The sequence below is a fragment of the Lagopus muta genome, chromosome 8 (genome assembly GCF_023343835.1).
Source record: "Lagopus muta isolate bLagMut1 chromosome 8, bLagMut1 primary, whole genome shotgun sequence".
Taxonomy (NCBI): Eukaryota; Metazoa; Chordata; class Aves; order Galliformes; family Phasianidae; genus Lagopus; species Lagopus muta.
In genome coordinates, this window is record NC_064440.1 from 22,852,191 (window position 1) to 22,866,168 (window position 13,978).

At 39.6% G+C, this 13,978-nt stretch overlaps 1 protein-coding gene across 1 annotated transcript in view; it reads left to right on the forward strand.

The window, feature by feature from the left end:
• The window catches only part of ITPRID2 (ITPR interacting domain containing 2), a 39,810-nt gene that overhangs the window by 10,955 nt on the left and 14,877 nt on the right, over positions 1 to 13,978 (forward strand). The window contains exons 8-11 of the mRNA XM_048952675.1: positions 151 to 359; positions 1,277 to 1,986; positions 4,640 to 4,712; positions 11,227 to 11,318. Coding sequence (XP_048808632.1) covers positions 151 to 359; positions 1,277 to 1,986; positions 4,640 to 4,712; positions 11,227 to 11,318 — 1,084 coding nt within the window. The remainder of the gene's footprint in view (positions 1 to 150; positions 360 to 1,276; positions 1,987 to 4,639; positions 4,713 to 11,226; positions 11,319 to 13,978) is intronic.

Here is a 13,978-nt window from a genome sequence, read left to right on the forward strand (position 1 = left end):
TCTCCGGAATTATTTCCTTAAGTAGACTGAGCTGTAAGAGTCAAAAGTTCAATAGACAAAGCTGGCTAGCGGGCTGATCTGAAGTTGGACAGAAGGCACTGTGTGCTAAAAGGAGATGCACACACAATAAACATCTTGTCGTTTGTCTAGTGTTTCTGAGTTACTGGAGCTTTATGAAGAAGATCCTGAAGAAGTGCTCTATAACCTTGGATTTGGAAGAGATGAACCAGATATTGCTTCAAAAATTCCAGCAAGATTTTTTAACTCATCATCGTTTGCCAGAGGGATAGATATCAAAGTGTTTTTGAACGCTCAGATGCAACGCATGGAAGTGGAAAATCCAAATTTTGCTTTGACAAGTAAGCATGTTTTTGAAGTAAAGTTTTTAACATTTTTAATTCTGTAAACAACCTCAGGCGAAGGTATCATATCTAGTGTTCTGGCAAAACCCTGTACCATCTCAAGACCAAAGTCCATTCAGAATCCATAGTCAGACTTGTTTGGTTTTTAAATGTGGAAGAGATGACTGCTGATATTCACCTTGGATGAGAGAAGATGATCTATAGGGGAGAGAAGAAATAAAAAACATCCTGTTTGATTGGTATTGCCTTCTGTTTTGTATCTTTCTTGTTGCTTTCTTCTATGCTTGTCTTCTGTTACAGCTTTAGAGCATGGAAATGAAACTAATAGCAATATATGTCTTTCATTTGTTCTTTAGAATCGAGTGGGAGCTGTGAAAGCTGTCGGCAGTGACCTACTTTTGTAGTTGCTGAAGTCTCTGCCAGTATTGCTGTTGACTTGGACAGGGTCTTTGTTAGGTCAGGAACAAGTATTTCTGAAACGAGGGCATAGCTGAAATGTCCTATTTTACTGGAACTGCTTTGTCCATCTACAGGCATACTTTTTCCTGATGGTACTTTGTAAATTAACTTACAGTTGCATGTCTGTGTTTTATTTTTATCTGTAAATGCTTTTTGTGCTGTTCTTGTGCATTTACTAGAGATCTTTGCAAAGTTGTTTTTACCATTACTTTGTACTGTGCGGTATCCCTTTCAGGTTATAGAACTAGACTGTTCATTTCTGGATTTGATACAAGTAGAGGGAGATTCGATGGGGTGGGGAGGCACCAGTTATGATGAAAGCTCCCTTTTCAGATACGAGGAAAAGAGGCGTCACTGACAATTTGAACAATTGTGTAGAAATGGATCAGCAGTTCTGAGCTGTAATAACGCCAAAGGTCCTCTTAAACTCTGTCTCACATTTTGTTCTTGTGCAGGTCGTTTTCGCCAGATTGAAGTGCTTACTACTGTGGCCAATGCTTTTTCCTCTTTGTATTCTCAAGTCTCTGGGACTCCTCTGCAAAAAATTGGTAGCATGAATTCAGTGTCTTCCAGCAAAGAAGCATCCAGCCCTCCTCCCTTAAATCGCAGCAATACAGCCAGTCGGTTAATGAAGACCTTGTCCAAGCTTAATCTTTGCGGTGCACAGCAGGCTGATAGTAGCAGCTGCTCAACGCCTTCACCTGTTGAAAAAGGAAGAGGTCCAGCTGAGACAGAGAGTGAGGAAAATGATGCTAAAAATGACTCTAAGTTGCCAAAATTCTCCAAAAAGAAAGACTCTCCCTCTTTTCTGGCTACGGTAAAGGAGGAGATAGCCAGTAGTCAGTCAAATGCTACAGACACTCACAGACTTGAGATCGTGCCTGCTGGAACTGATGATAAGCATGAGAATACTGTGTCTGTGGCAGATGTGCAAAACAGCAGGCTGGTAAGCCCCCGGGACAGACAATGTGAAGAGTCTGGTCTTTTGGACCCTTCCAGCCTCAGCAGCAGTCCCAACGCACCTAATAACACCACGTCTGAAAGTGGTGCCCCAGCACAAAGGCCACCTGTGGCATCAGTGGGTAGGGAGCCCTGCACACCTCTTGCCAACCCCTCTGTAATGAATCTAATGCTTCAGCAGAAGGACTCCTTTGAGATGGAAGAGGTAGGTGGAAATATATGACTTTGTTTTTGGGTACAGTTTACATAGCTTGCTGGCTGCCAGTAGAGGAATGTTTTCTCCTGTGTAGTTGAGTGTTTTCTCCAGAGATGCTTTACATTCTCTGAACTGTCGGACAGTTGTTGCTTTCTCTTTGTAGGTTGCTCTAGTTGCTCCTCTTATTGAAGTATTGCTGATAGTGATGAAGTTGTTGTTCTTGAGTCAGCATAAATTTTCTCATTTTTTTCCACTGTCTCAACGGGATTCTAATGCCTAGGTTCCTAGAAGTAGTTTGTTGACTAGGCTAGTGAATGTGCAGCCTACAAATTCAAATTTAGTAGTTTATTTTTGCATAGACTCACTGATAGGATTGCAAGACCTCTCTTAAAATAGCAAATTGTTTTGTGGATGCTTTTTGACACGGCTGTGACAATCCAGGCGTTTTCATGTATGTGAAGTAGATGTGTAAATGAAGGATTGTGACTTCTTTGCTGGAATGAGTAAAGAAAACTGGCAATTGAAAACTTCCCAGAGTTGTACTGAGAAAAACAAACTGATCATTTAGAAGATATTGTATCTAGTGTTGTGTTGGCACTGCAGGCTTTTGAGTCTCTTCTAGATGAACTGATATTATAAATGAAGGTGCTTACTGAGGGGAAAGAAATAATCCAGTGTCTTACAGTTCCTGCCATTTGTTTGCATCTGTGTGCCGTCACCCACACAAGTGGCCTTCTACTGAACAAGAACAAAAGATTGATCCAATTGAGGGGAGGAAAAGAAGTCCTGTGTATCTTGATTTCTTTTTCCTGGGGTAGTTTTCAGCTAGATAATTTCCTTGACACAGCTTGTTGTGTAGCTGCATAGATTCTTGTGTTGGCACAAGGGGAGGGGTCTGAGTGGCAGTGCATTTTGCTGTGTTCTTGATAACTGGTTTCACGTATACTAGAGGAGAAATCTGTATTTTGTCATTCTTAGGCAAAGCTGTACCTATTTTTAAAAGCAAAGAAAAGGATATTTTTTTTTTCAGAGTAAATTGGGCTATAAAGGGCTGTGAAGTGAATAATGCTTACCAAATTCTGCATAAGCTAAATGCAATGCATTTGCGAAGTTTTGGGTGACACACTTTGCAATGATGCCAGTCCATAAACACAGCTGTTTTGGCATGATGACATATGATGTGGGTTGGAGTTGTGGTGAATTTTTGTTTATGCAACCTAGTATATACGTATCAACTGGTAGAGGGGTTCAGTTTTATTACAAAAACTCTAGAACAATACTTGGCAGCTTGATTTTATTTTTGCATGTCTCTTAAGCAGAGTCTAATGAACAATATGCTGTATTAGAAACTGAAAATAACTCCTTCCAAAGTTTTCTCAGCTTGATATGCATAAGAAAGATGACAGATATATCAAGGAAGCTCTTTGCGTGCTTATGAATGCCTTGGAGGTTTGCGTGCCATTAGGAAGTCTGTCGCTGGGAAGATAGCTAGTGTGGGAGTGAGTCAGGGCAGGATTTCCCTCAGACTCCCTCTCCTGAGATGACCAATTAGAGCACGAAGTTCGCTTACCAGCATCAATATTGGCTGAAGGGATGGGGCAGAACAAGTTCTCTGCGCACTTTTTGGGATGCTGTCTGCTAACAAAGGACAGGAGGTGGAAGGTTTTTAGATAAGAAGAGGCTTGCTGGGTTGGAGGTGGCAAATTTAGCCATCGGAAACCAGAATGTTTAAGAAAATCAAGATATCTTTCCTGAACGGCTAGTCTGATCAGAAGGGCTTGTAAGATTACTTACTGTTCCTGCTTTTGGTATTGTTTTTTTTTCCTTTGGTTGGCTTTGTGTATATGTGTGGTTTTGTATGTTTTTTAGTTAAAAACATGCCTATTTTTCCTAAACTTAAATGATGAACTCTTCCTATGCTCCCCTGCTTTTGTCAAACTAATCATTTAGCTCTTTCATAATCCAGACTTTGTCTCCTAAAGGAATAGAAGTTTCTTGTTTTATTATATAAGAGTAATGCTGTTCACTTATTAACAGTGAAAAGTTCAGGCCAAGTGCTTCTCAAAATCCTTGTCATTGAGAGAAGGCACTCTTGTGGCTGCTATACACATGATTTTGATACAAACAGAGTTTCTCCTTTAGCCAAATACTAATTTGGGCTTCCAACTGTTAGTGTGCTGATTTTGCATTTTTAATTTTATCAAAACTGAAAAGGAAAATGTCATTAATTTTGCAAATAGACAGGCAGCCTGTTAGGAGGGAGTGTTAGGGAGTTAGTTGGACTGGGGGTTCTGAGCATGTAAGCTTTTATGTGAACCACGAGGATCTTTTCTGTTGCACCGACAACAGAAAGTGTATGATAGCTTTTGAGCTAAACAAAGGCCTTCCTGTTTAAATTTTAGGCGTATTCCTTTAATCATTTGAATGGCTGTCAAAGAAATGCATTCTTAATAATGCTGTTTCACAAAGCGATTAAGTAATGGGATTAATTTTCATGTAGTTGTATGTTTCCCAGTTGAAATCTGCATGACTTTGCATGTTACCTTTCTGTTTTTTACTGGAATACATAAGATGTATTTCCACAAGCAGTAATGTGGGGAAGCCTGGAGTAGCACAGGAACATTATCCAGTTGGTCTCACAAAATATTCCTCTTCTCAATAGATCCAGAGTACAGAGGGGGATCTACCACACGTTCCAGCTTCTCATCAATTGGCAGTGACCAAGTCAAGGAAAGGTGAGTAGACTTCAACTTCTAGGAGACAGCAGTCTGCTGAGATTCCTTCCCTATTTGAAATGCTGATTCGTGTATTTTAAACTTCTAAAAATTCTCTTCTCTCTAGAATTAAAAAAAAAAAAAAATCTGGGTTTCCTTTTCAGTTAAATCACAGAACATTACTGCAAAGTGGCAACCAAATTACAGGCAAGATGACAGTGCTGTAACCTCACTGCCTGTTTGCACTTTTGTGCCATTGATGATAGCTCAGAGAAGCAGAAATGTTAATTCAGATTTTGAGATTTTTTTCCTCTAGCAAATCCTGTAATTTAAGATATCCATTTAAACTAAAATTATGTTGTTTTAAACCTAAATTTCATGATATGCTTAGCCTTTGCCGGTGAGCTACTGTTCTATCTGAAGGCTGTCTGCAGAGAAGACTAATAAGCACATGGAAATTGTATTCCTTCATGTGACAAAACGTGCACTGGCTCTTGTGGTTCACATGTGCTTTCATCTGCAATTGTTATTTATATTTTATGGTTTTGAAAGAGGGAAAAGACTGATGTTTAATTTTGACTGTTACTGGCTCTTACCCAAAGTTGGAAAGTGAAATCTGCTCTCTGAAATGTATGTATAATTAAAGAACTAGAGCTTGTTGTGTTTAGCAAGACACCTAGCTTTCATGCTAGTTCTTGGTGAAACAGCATAGCTATCAATGTAAGATGCTGCAGAGAGACACAGGCAATTTTCTTAAGGCACGGAAATTCTCATTTGCCTTTTTGCAGATGAACTGAGTCTTGTGAACTGTCAGCTGAATTGCATTGGTATGGTTGAGCATGCTCTGGGCTCTGTGCTGAAGGTTGATGATTGGCTACTAGGGTTATGTTGTGCTACAAATTCAGCAGTATTTTGTGCAACACAGAATTGCGCACCCAAGTCATCTCCTGTTATCACAGAATTGCCAAGGATGGAGAAGACTTCTGAGACCATCCGGTCCAAATATCCACCTGTCATCACCAATACATCCCACTAAACTGTATTCCTAGATACAACATCTGAATATTTCTTGAACACCTCCAGGGACAGTGACTCCACCACCTCCCTAGGCAGCCCTTTCCAGCGTCTGACCACGCTCTGTCATGAATACAGGCTACAAGGAAGGGCCACCAGAAACTGCATTTCTAGTTGTTCCCAGCATTTTCCCCTTGGCTGTATTTTAAAGTTAACGATTACAAGCTTTCAGACAATTGTTTGCCTGTGGTTAAAGCCCTCAGGTAATAGATTAGTGCAGGTAATGTGACAGAGATGCACTCTTTACAGGTCAGGTGTCTTATTTCCCTGGCCTTGGCAGCTACAGAAACAGTTTTTCAGAGAAAGGTGACTAATGGTACTTGGAGCTGCAGTCAAGGAGGATTAAAAGCACATATATATTTTCCTTCTTCTAAAATGTCAATTTTATGTTTTTGGCTCCCACTAGGAGGTACCCTCCTCTTGCTCCACGCAAGAAAAAAAACCCACATAGAACCCATAAGAACCCATATAGAATCATAGAATCACTCAGGTAGGAAAAGACGTTAAAGATCATTGAGTCCAACCGTGACCTAATCATACTACCCTAACAAACAACCCTCCACTAAATCAATATATACCTGCTGAAAAGTACTGAGCAGCTCTGGCATTGGGTTTCTAGTGTGGCAGGAGCAGGGTGTGCTGGCTCCTATCTCCCAGCTAGTATATCCCATCTGTTTCTGAATGTGCTTGGCAATGATTAGCAATGAGAGTTTTTCCTCATGCCAGTATTGCCTAGGGTTCTCAGATAACTTGTCTCACAAGGATATTGATGCTGTTGGCAAGCCTGCATGTTCACTAAAATCAGTTTGGGACCAATTTTTTATTTCACCTGGAAGATGTGAAAAGTGTATGGTGGTGCTATATACAGGTCTTAGTGAAATTGCCTAGAAGGAAAGTGTGTGGTGGGGAGCTTACCTGAAACATGAAAATAGTACTTATTTTTTCAGGTTGTTCATGTGAACGATGTAGGTTTCTGTTTTCTCAGAAAGCAGATGCTCATCAAATTTGAAGTCATCCAGTGTCAGTGGTCATTCTCTGAAAATGCTTGCTGCTGTGTCTGAACGTGAAGTTGTACTCTGGCTAGCAGTCATGAGAGATCAGGTCAACATGAAATTCAATTGCAGGTCTTAATTTACAATGTGATTTCCGCTGTTGATTATCATACAGACTCACTACTTCAGTGCTGCTGGCTCTATTGTAAATAAGCATCCCTAACAAATGTTTGTTCCAGATAAATATTTCCTCTGTCAGAATAAGTTTGTACCTTTTTCTTTTCCCTTTAGAGGTACTTCTGTGTTGATTAGCAGTGTTAGTTTAATGCTGGTCAGTACAGAATGTTACAAACCTTGCAGTGCAATTTTACTTCTGCACTATGGGCTGTGGGTGCTCTCCCTGGTGTTTACAACACTTTGGAATTTAAAATGTGTAAAATTTTTACACATTTTAAGAGTATGTGTAGTAAGGTGTGAGCTATTTGAATTAAGAAAGGAGAAAAAGATTTTCATAGAATCGTAGTCTGAGTTAGAAGAAACCTTCTGGAGTATGTTACCATATGCTTGAACAGCACTGAGGCTACTGTGGCTTAGACTCCCCATCAGAGCATATTTCTAATGTCAGGATAGCTGTGGTTATAAGTGGTAGGCTTGTTGCTTCAGAGTGGCTTCTAAGTGATTGTTTTGCTGTAGTAGTGTCCTTATTAAATATGTTACGGAGAAGCAAAGAATTCTGAATCATATTGATGTACCATCTTGATGTGCTTTTTAGGTTGTGTCTTCTAAACAGTGCTGAGCTGAAGTTTATTTATTGTGCTCCAAATTGGCATTCTGTTCTTTGTTGTTGCACAATTCAAATGTGTATATCTTTTCTTTTTGCTCACAGATAGGTTTGGGTCTTTTTTTAGGAACACAGTAAGCTTCATGTGCTCTGCACTGTAAACACACAGCGCTGTTAAATGTCCAGCATTTAAGGAAGAAAAAAACACTCACCTTTTGCAGAGTTATCTGGAAGGAAGGCTTGTTAGCTGGAAAACAATTCTTCCTGACAAGACAAATATAGGCACACATACAGAACAAAATATTCTCAGAGCTTTGTGTTTTGTGAGTGTTTGGTTGCTGCCATCAGTAGCTTTGTCAAATTTTGGATTGACAGATTTATTTCTTTTAAAGCATCTGACACACACAGTCAAAAACAGTAACTAATTCTGAAAATGTAGTCCTTAAAAATGAAGAAAGCAGATCACTGGCACTTTCTGTCAGCATATTATTGTATTTTGTGCCTTTTAGAGGCTGAAGTTCCAGAAGTAGAATGGAGATGGGGGAGTGAGAAGAAAACATTTGGAACAGATTTAGTATCTGCAGAAATCTGTGTGTGTATATCCAGAAGCTAAGAAATCTCTGGGGACTTTGAAGAGTTTCTGGTTTGGATGGTGCTGGGCTGCAGTGTGTGATCAGTATGGGGGGAAATAAGAGCAGCAGGTCTTAAGTCCTGGAATGGAGTACTTCAAAGCTATATTGGGAGTGTCAATTTATTAATAATCACACAAAAATCAGAATGTGTTAGAGCTTTATCAATACCGTAGCTATGAGAAATATAGATGTTAAAGACTTTCACAGGCACTTTCCATGCATTTGTCCTCCTCTGTCAGCAGCAGTGATGCGGAATATATGAGTATTTGATTGGCCTGTTTGGATCTGTGGAATTGTCAGTCTAGTGGTAGATGAATGTTATTTTACAACATACAGAATAGATGAATTATTTAATCTGTTTAATCTGTGCTTTCATGTTCTGTAAACCACAGACCTCTTTTTTCATCATCTGTTCCTGCTTAGAACTTTGTCAGCGTATTTGCTGTATTTTTGAATACCCACATTGTTCTGGCTTGTATTCAGTGCCTAAAAATATTTGATGTTTTATGCAACTTGAAACAATCATCCGAGGGGCATTTGTGTCTCGTGCTCAGTTTAACTGGGACATGAGTTTGATTGTTACTTTTATTTTTTTTCATCTTGAGTGGTTCATTTTCCCACACTTTTTTCCAGCCTTTGTGCTGAGTTTTCTGCATTCAGGGTGGGGAGAGGGGAGCCGTGGCTGGTTAGCACTTCTTTGTCTTAAGATTCTCTGCTGCCAGGGGGCATTTTAGTCAAGATCTAAATGTAACTTTGTAATTTAAAAAATAAAGACTAAACATTAATCTTCTCCCCTCATCTACTTGAATCTGAAAGACATCCAAGTGACATGGATCAGGTTGGTACTTCTGGATCAGGACTTGTCAGGAAGGATGGATACCGCTATATGTTAGTGTATCACAATTTAAAAATTGATATTTCCAACCTTTATGGAGCCAAACATTATCATTTCACTTCTGAAGTAGAGATTCCTGTTTGTTAAAAGTTTTTACTTCATTTACATGGTAGTGATATCAAGGAGAATTCTGAGAATTTGCAAGAGGCAAAGATTTGGTAGAAGAAGACCACTCATGCTTATAAAAAAAAATGTCTTCTCTGATTTCTCTGATTTTATTTAAAATGTTGAAAAAAAAATATATCCTTGCACCTTTATAACAGGAAAGGATGGCTACATTAATATTATATTATATCTATAGGAGGCACCAAGGTGGTTTGATTCTATTGATGTGGTGCTAATTTATTGCCATGGATAATGATGTTGGGGCAGGTATGAGTGCCTCTGGTGTTGACTGACCATTTACGTGGCAGTACGTGGCAGGTAAGGCTGTCAAGTCACTTGTGTAAAGTACCAGCCCTGTGGAAAATGATGTAAAGCCCTGATTTTTACTTCAGTGCACTCTTCCCTAAGAGACTGAGAATTATTTAGGGAGATGTACATATATCTAATATTTCCTTTTTAGTGACATATGTTTGTGTACACGTGTGCGTATGTATTTACAGATGTATGACTAAGAAAGAAATAGAAAGGCAGGTCAGTATTTTTATTGAGCAATAATAAATTTCATGTACATGAAACCAGATGCCAGTATATGCACTGGTGCATTGTATTGGGTGCTTGCTAAGAGCCAGGCCAGTTCGAGTGAAGTAATTCCTATTGTCTTTACTAGGAGCTGGGTGGGGATGTCTGCCTTGTGGTAAAAAATTGTTTATCATTGCAGGATATTGTGGCCACCATGAGAACACAGTAGCTGCATAATTTGAAAGGCACTCCCTAAAAGCTGTATGAAAACATTGATGAAGTTGAAAGGGCAGTTTCCCTGACCAGCTGTTCACCAGTTTCTGTGCCTATGCAGACTTTTATTTCTGCATTGGTAAAATGTTCTACAAAATTAATAATTTTAATATAAAATTAGATCTGAATATCCAGCAGTTTAAAACAGTTTTCACAATGCATTCCAATGCGTTGAGCTGTGAACTGGGTTTAATTATATGATGACAGTTAAGTGGTGGAAGGAATGTGGGGCAAAATCCTGTTTTCAGCTACAGAGAGTAGAACAGTGAGCTTCTATGAAGGGATGAAAAGGTGGTGGGGTGTAGAGGCTGAGGGCTGCTGTGCTCTCATCCCGTAGCCAAGCTCTGATAGGTTTGCTGAGGTTTAGAGGTGAGATGGATTGCTATCACTCTGAGCAAGATGGCCATAATGGTGTGAGCTAAACCCTACACTTGGAAGTATACACTGTGTTCAATGAAGGACAGCAGTGCCATGTGGTGCAGTACTGCGGGGTGTACAGAGATCCCCTGGCCAAGGAGCTCTGTGGTACAGCGCCTGCACCAGAAGACGTCACTCTTGGGTAGCTTCAAGGGTTTGGGTGTCTTTTTAGGCTCTTAGAACACTTCTCTACTGTGAGTAGAAAGGAGCAAGCAGGGCGGATCTTATCTCCAGTGTACAGAATGAGGGCTGAGAGTGTGTTTTGGCTGATTGCCAGTCAGTGTGTTTGAAATGTTTTAGTTTGGCCACTAAACCAGGGAGGGGAGTCTCTAGCAGTTCTCAGGCCTATGCATTGCTCTCTGCTCATCTTATTCTGTTCCTTGGGATGCATCAGATGGTCTGGGCTGGCAGTGAACCCCTTTATCACTCTGATCAGGAGGGGTAGCAGATCTGTGCATGTCAATACAAAAGCAGCTGTTCCAACGAATGCGTGAGAGTTAACCAGTGATTCAGTTTTGGTGGAAGAAAAACTGCAGCAGTAGCAACATCAGTGAGTGTGTTTTTTTCCACAAAACAGGAGAGAAAAGTGTGAAAAAAGGTTCCTCTGCCAGTGCTATTTAAAGTTTCACAAGTAAAGCTTTGCGTGAGGGAAGGTTTTGCACTCCATATGATTGGAACCAGCAGGTCTTGTTCAAAATGAATTGTTCAAAATGGAATCTGAAAAGGAATAGGGCTATCTACTTAATGTTATTTTGATGTAAAAGAAAAGCACATGTTGAATGTGACTGGCTTAAAGGGTGGTGAGCTGCAAATGAACTATAGTTGAGTTTTGCTTTGTTTTAAGCAGATCAGCTTTTACGGACTGCTAGTCAGCACTCAGATAGCAGTGGCTTTGCTGAGGATTCTTCCACAGACTGTTCTCCATTTAATCAGCTTCAGGTAAGTCTTCCATACTGTGGCTGGCATTGCATCGATTATTGTGGCAGAGCAGAGTTGTGGGGAGGGAAGGTCTGTCAGTCAAGGTTCTAATAAACTTCTCATTTTCAGAATTGGATTTGCACAGTCCCTTATGCTGTGTTAAAATTTTAAAGCCTTTCTGGTAGGAGAGTCTGAGTATACTTGGGCCTGGAATAAGCTCTAAATTCAGTATTTCCTGTGTGCTATTTCTGGTATATCTTTTGTTACTGGCTGAGGTTTCAGAAGTGCAGTCCATTCCTCTTGTGCATGAAGTGAGATTAAGGTGATTAATACAACTTTTCTAGTGAAAATGTGAAATTCATTTCATTTTCTTGTGTCATTTTATTTTATTTTACTTTTCAGGGTTTTTTTTCCCCCATATCTTTCTATATTCTTGCTAGAAGTTGACAGAAAGAGAGAACATTTTCATACTAACTTTGCTGTGTAGGTATACTGATGTTTAGTCCATCTTCAGAGTCCTATGCTTTTTCCCATTCCAGTTCCTTTGTTCTCAGTCCTGGAATTTCAAGTGATACTGACCAGAACTTTCAAGTGTTAAGGGAGGCTTTTGTTCAGCTGGATGCTTATGTGACTACACACATTTGTTCAGCAACTTCATCTGATACTTAGCAATGATATTCTCTGCCTCTTCTAACACATTCACATAGCGATGTGTTCAAGTTAGGTTCTGGCCAACTTCTGGATGAAGGCCATTGGGTAGCTTTCTGGGACCTGAATCACTATGATGTAGAGTATATGGAAGTGGGAATTCAGGTATCACCAGTAATTTCATTTTAGTGGCTTTCAGCTACTGGACTTGTTTTATGCTACCGCGTGTGAGACTTTGCTCAAAACACACCAAACGTTCTAAAAGCTATTTGGCACTTACTAGGGAGAGGTTCTCATCCACCAAAGTTTGCTTCTCAGCTTTGGTACTGGGACTGTGTGCTTTTCTGTTTACTACTTTGTCTGCTGAGTGCCAAAATGGAAGCAACAACAGGACTGGGCCACTTGTCTCCCTTAAGCATCAACTTAATTTACCAAGAGTGGCGGTGCATAATGGAAATTGTGTGCATGAGTTTCTAGGATGAGCATAAAAATCTGAGATAGCAATTCTACTCTTAGCTGAGTTTGAACTATGCTGAAGTAAGTTGACAGGCATGCTAGCAGTCTCAGACTAGAGTTGCTTGTTCAGGTTACAACCTGATTAAGTGCCTGTTAAAAGTGTGTTGCATCTAAATGCCTCTTCAATGGAAGACTAGCGGAGTTTGTTTGTGCTGGCTGCAAAGTGATGAGATTTTTCTGCTTTCTATTATGCTGTTTTGAAAAGATGTATTGAGTCTGTGTGAGATCTATGCCGTGGAGTTGCTAGGCTCTCTTCTGCCACCAGCACTCCTTTATTCAGGACAAGTACTGATCTGACTAGAAAATAGGGATGAATAATGAGACTAGGAAAAAAGAACTTGGCATCTAGTGAAGAGAACCTGTGAAAAGATGAAGGGGATACAGAAGGGTGTACATCTTGTTTTCTTAAAAGTATGGTAAGTTAGTGCCATCTACTGTTAAATAATTGACTCTAGCAGCCTTAACATTCCTCTGAAATTCAAGAAAAAGCTGAAAAACTGGAATTGCATTTCCTTTCATCCCAATTTTGATATTAAGTGTGGGTATTCAGTAGGGAAGTTTTGTATTAACAAAGAAATTAGGAAAATTCTCTATCCAAATACTTGAATTTTGCTTGCCTGACTTTGTAGGTAAGCAGTGTGATGGAGCATTAGTTAAGCACACTTGTAGCACATCTAATTTCACCCAAATGCTATAGTCTTTCGTTCTTTTAATGCATTTGACTTGAACACCATCTGAACATATGTAGTATTTAATACAAATTTTAATACAGATTTTAATGCAATGTTAAGTACGTGATGACTTCCATGACTGAAATTATGTTCTAGATTGTGGAGATGGAAGTGTTGCACAACGTGCATCGTAAGTATTTGCTCTAGAATGAGCTAATAGCAGAAAGAACGGCACAAGTTAGAAATATGAAAAGCATCTCTAAATTACCCCTTTCATGACAGCTATGGCAAATTTTCAAATCTGTACTTTTTACTACATATTCTTATGAAAATGTACTTCTAAATATATCAGCCAACCATGCTGACCTAAGGAATGTGCTCTGCAATCCGTATACCTCTTCTTCTCCTTTCTCATGAGTGCTTTTCCTGTCATTTATTCCCTATTAAACTAGAAGTTCACTTATGCCTATGCTCTGAAAGTGCATCCTTTTGCAATATGGAATTTAAATCATAATTTAGAATGAGAAGGGCAAGGTGTGTTAATAAAGACAGAATAGGGTAAAAGTGCTGGATTCAGTCATCAGTGGAGGCTAGCAGACTAGTATTAGATTCCCAGTCTTGAACAATTCCACAACTTAGAACAAGCTGAGCATATCGCAAACTGTTTTTCCTATTCTTGGAATCTCACTACAATCCAAAATTCTCCCCACTTCTTTGTGTGCATTCCCTAATACCATCCTTGGTTTCAGTGCTGAGTATGAACCTTTTTGGAAGGGAGATGCCACATACCTCCAGTCTGATAACCCTTTGCCATTGCTATCTAAAACATATACTTTCATTTTACTG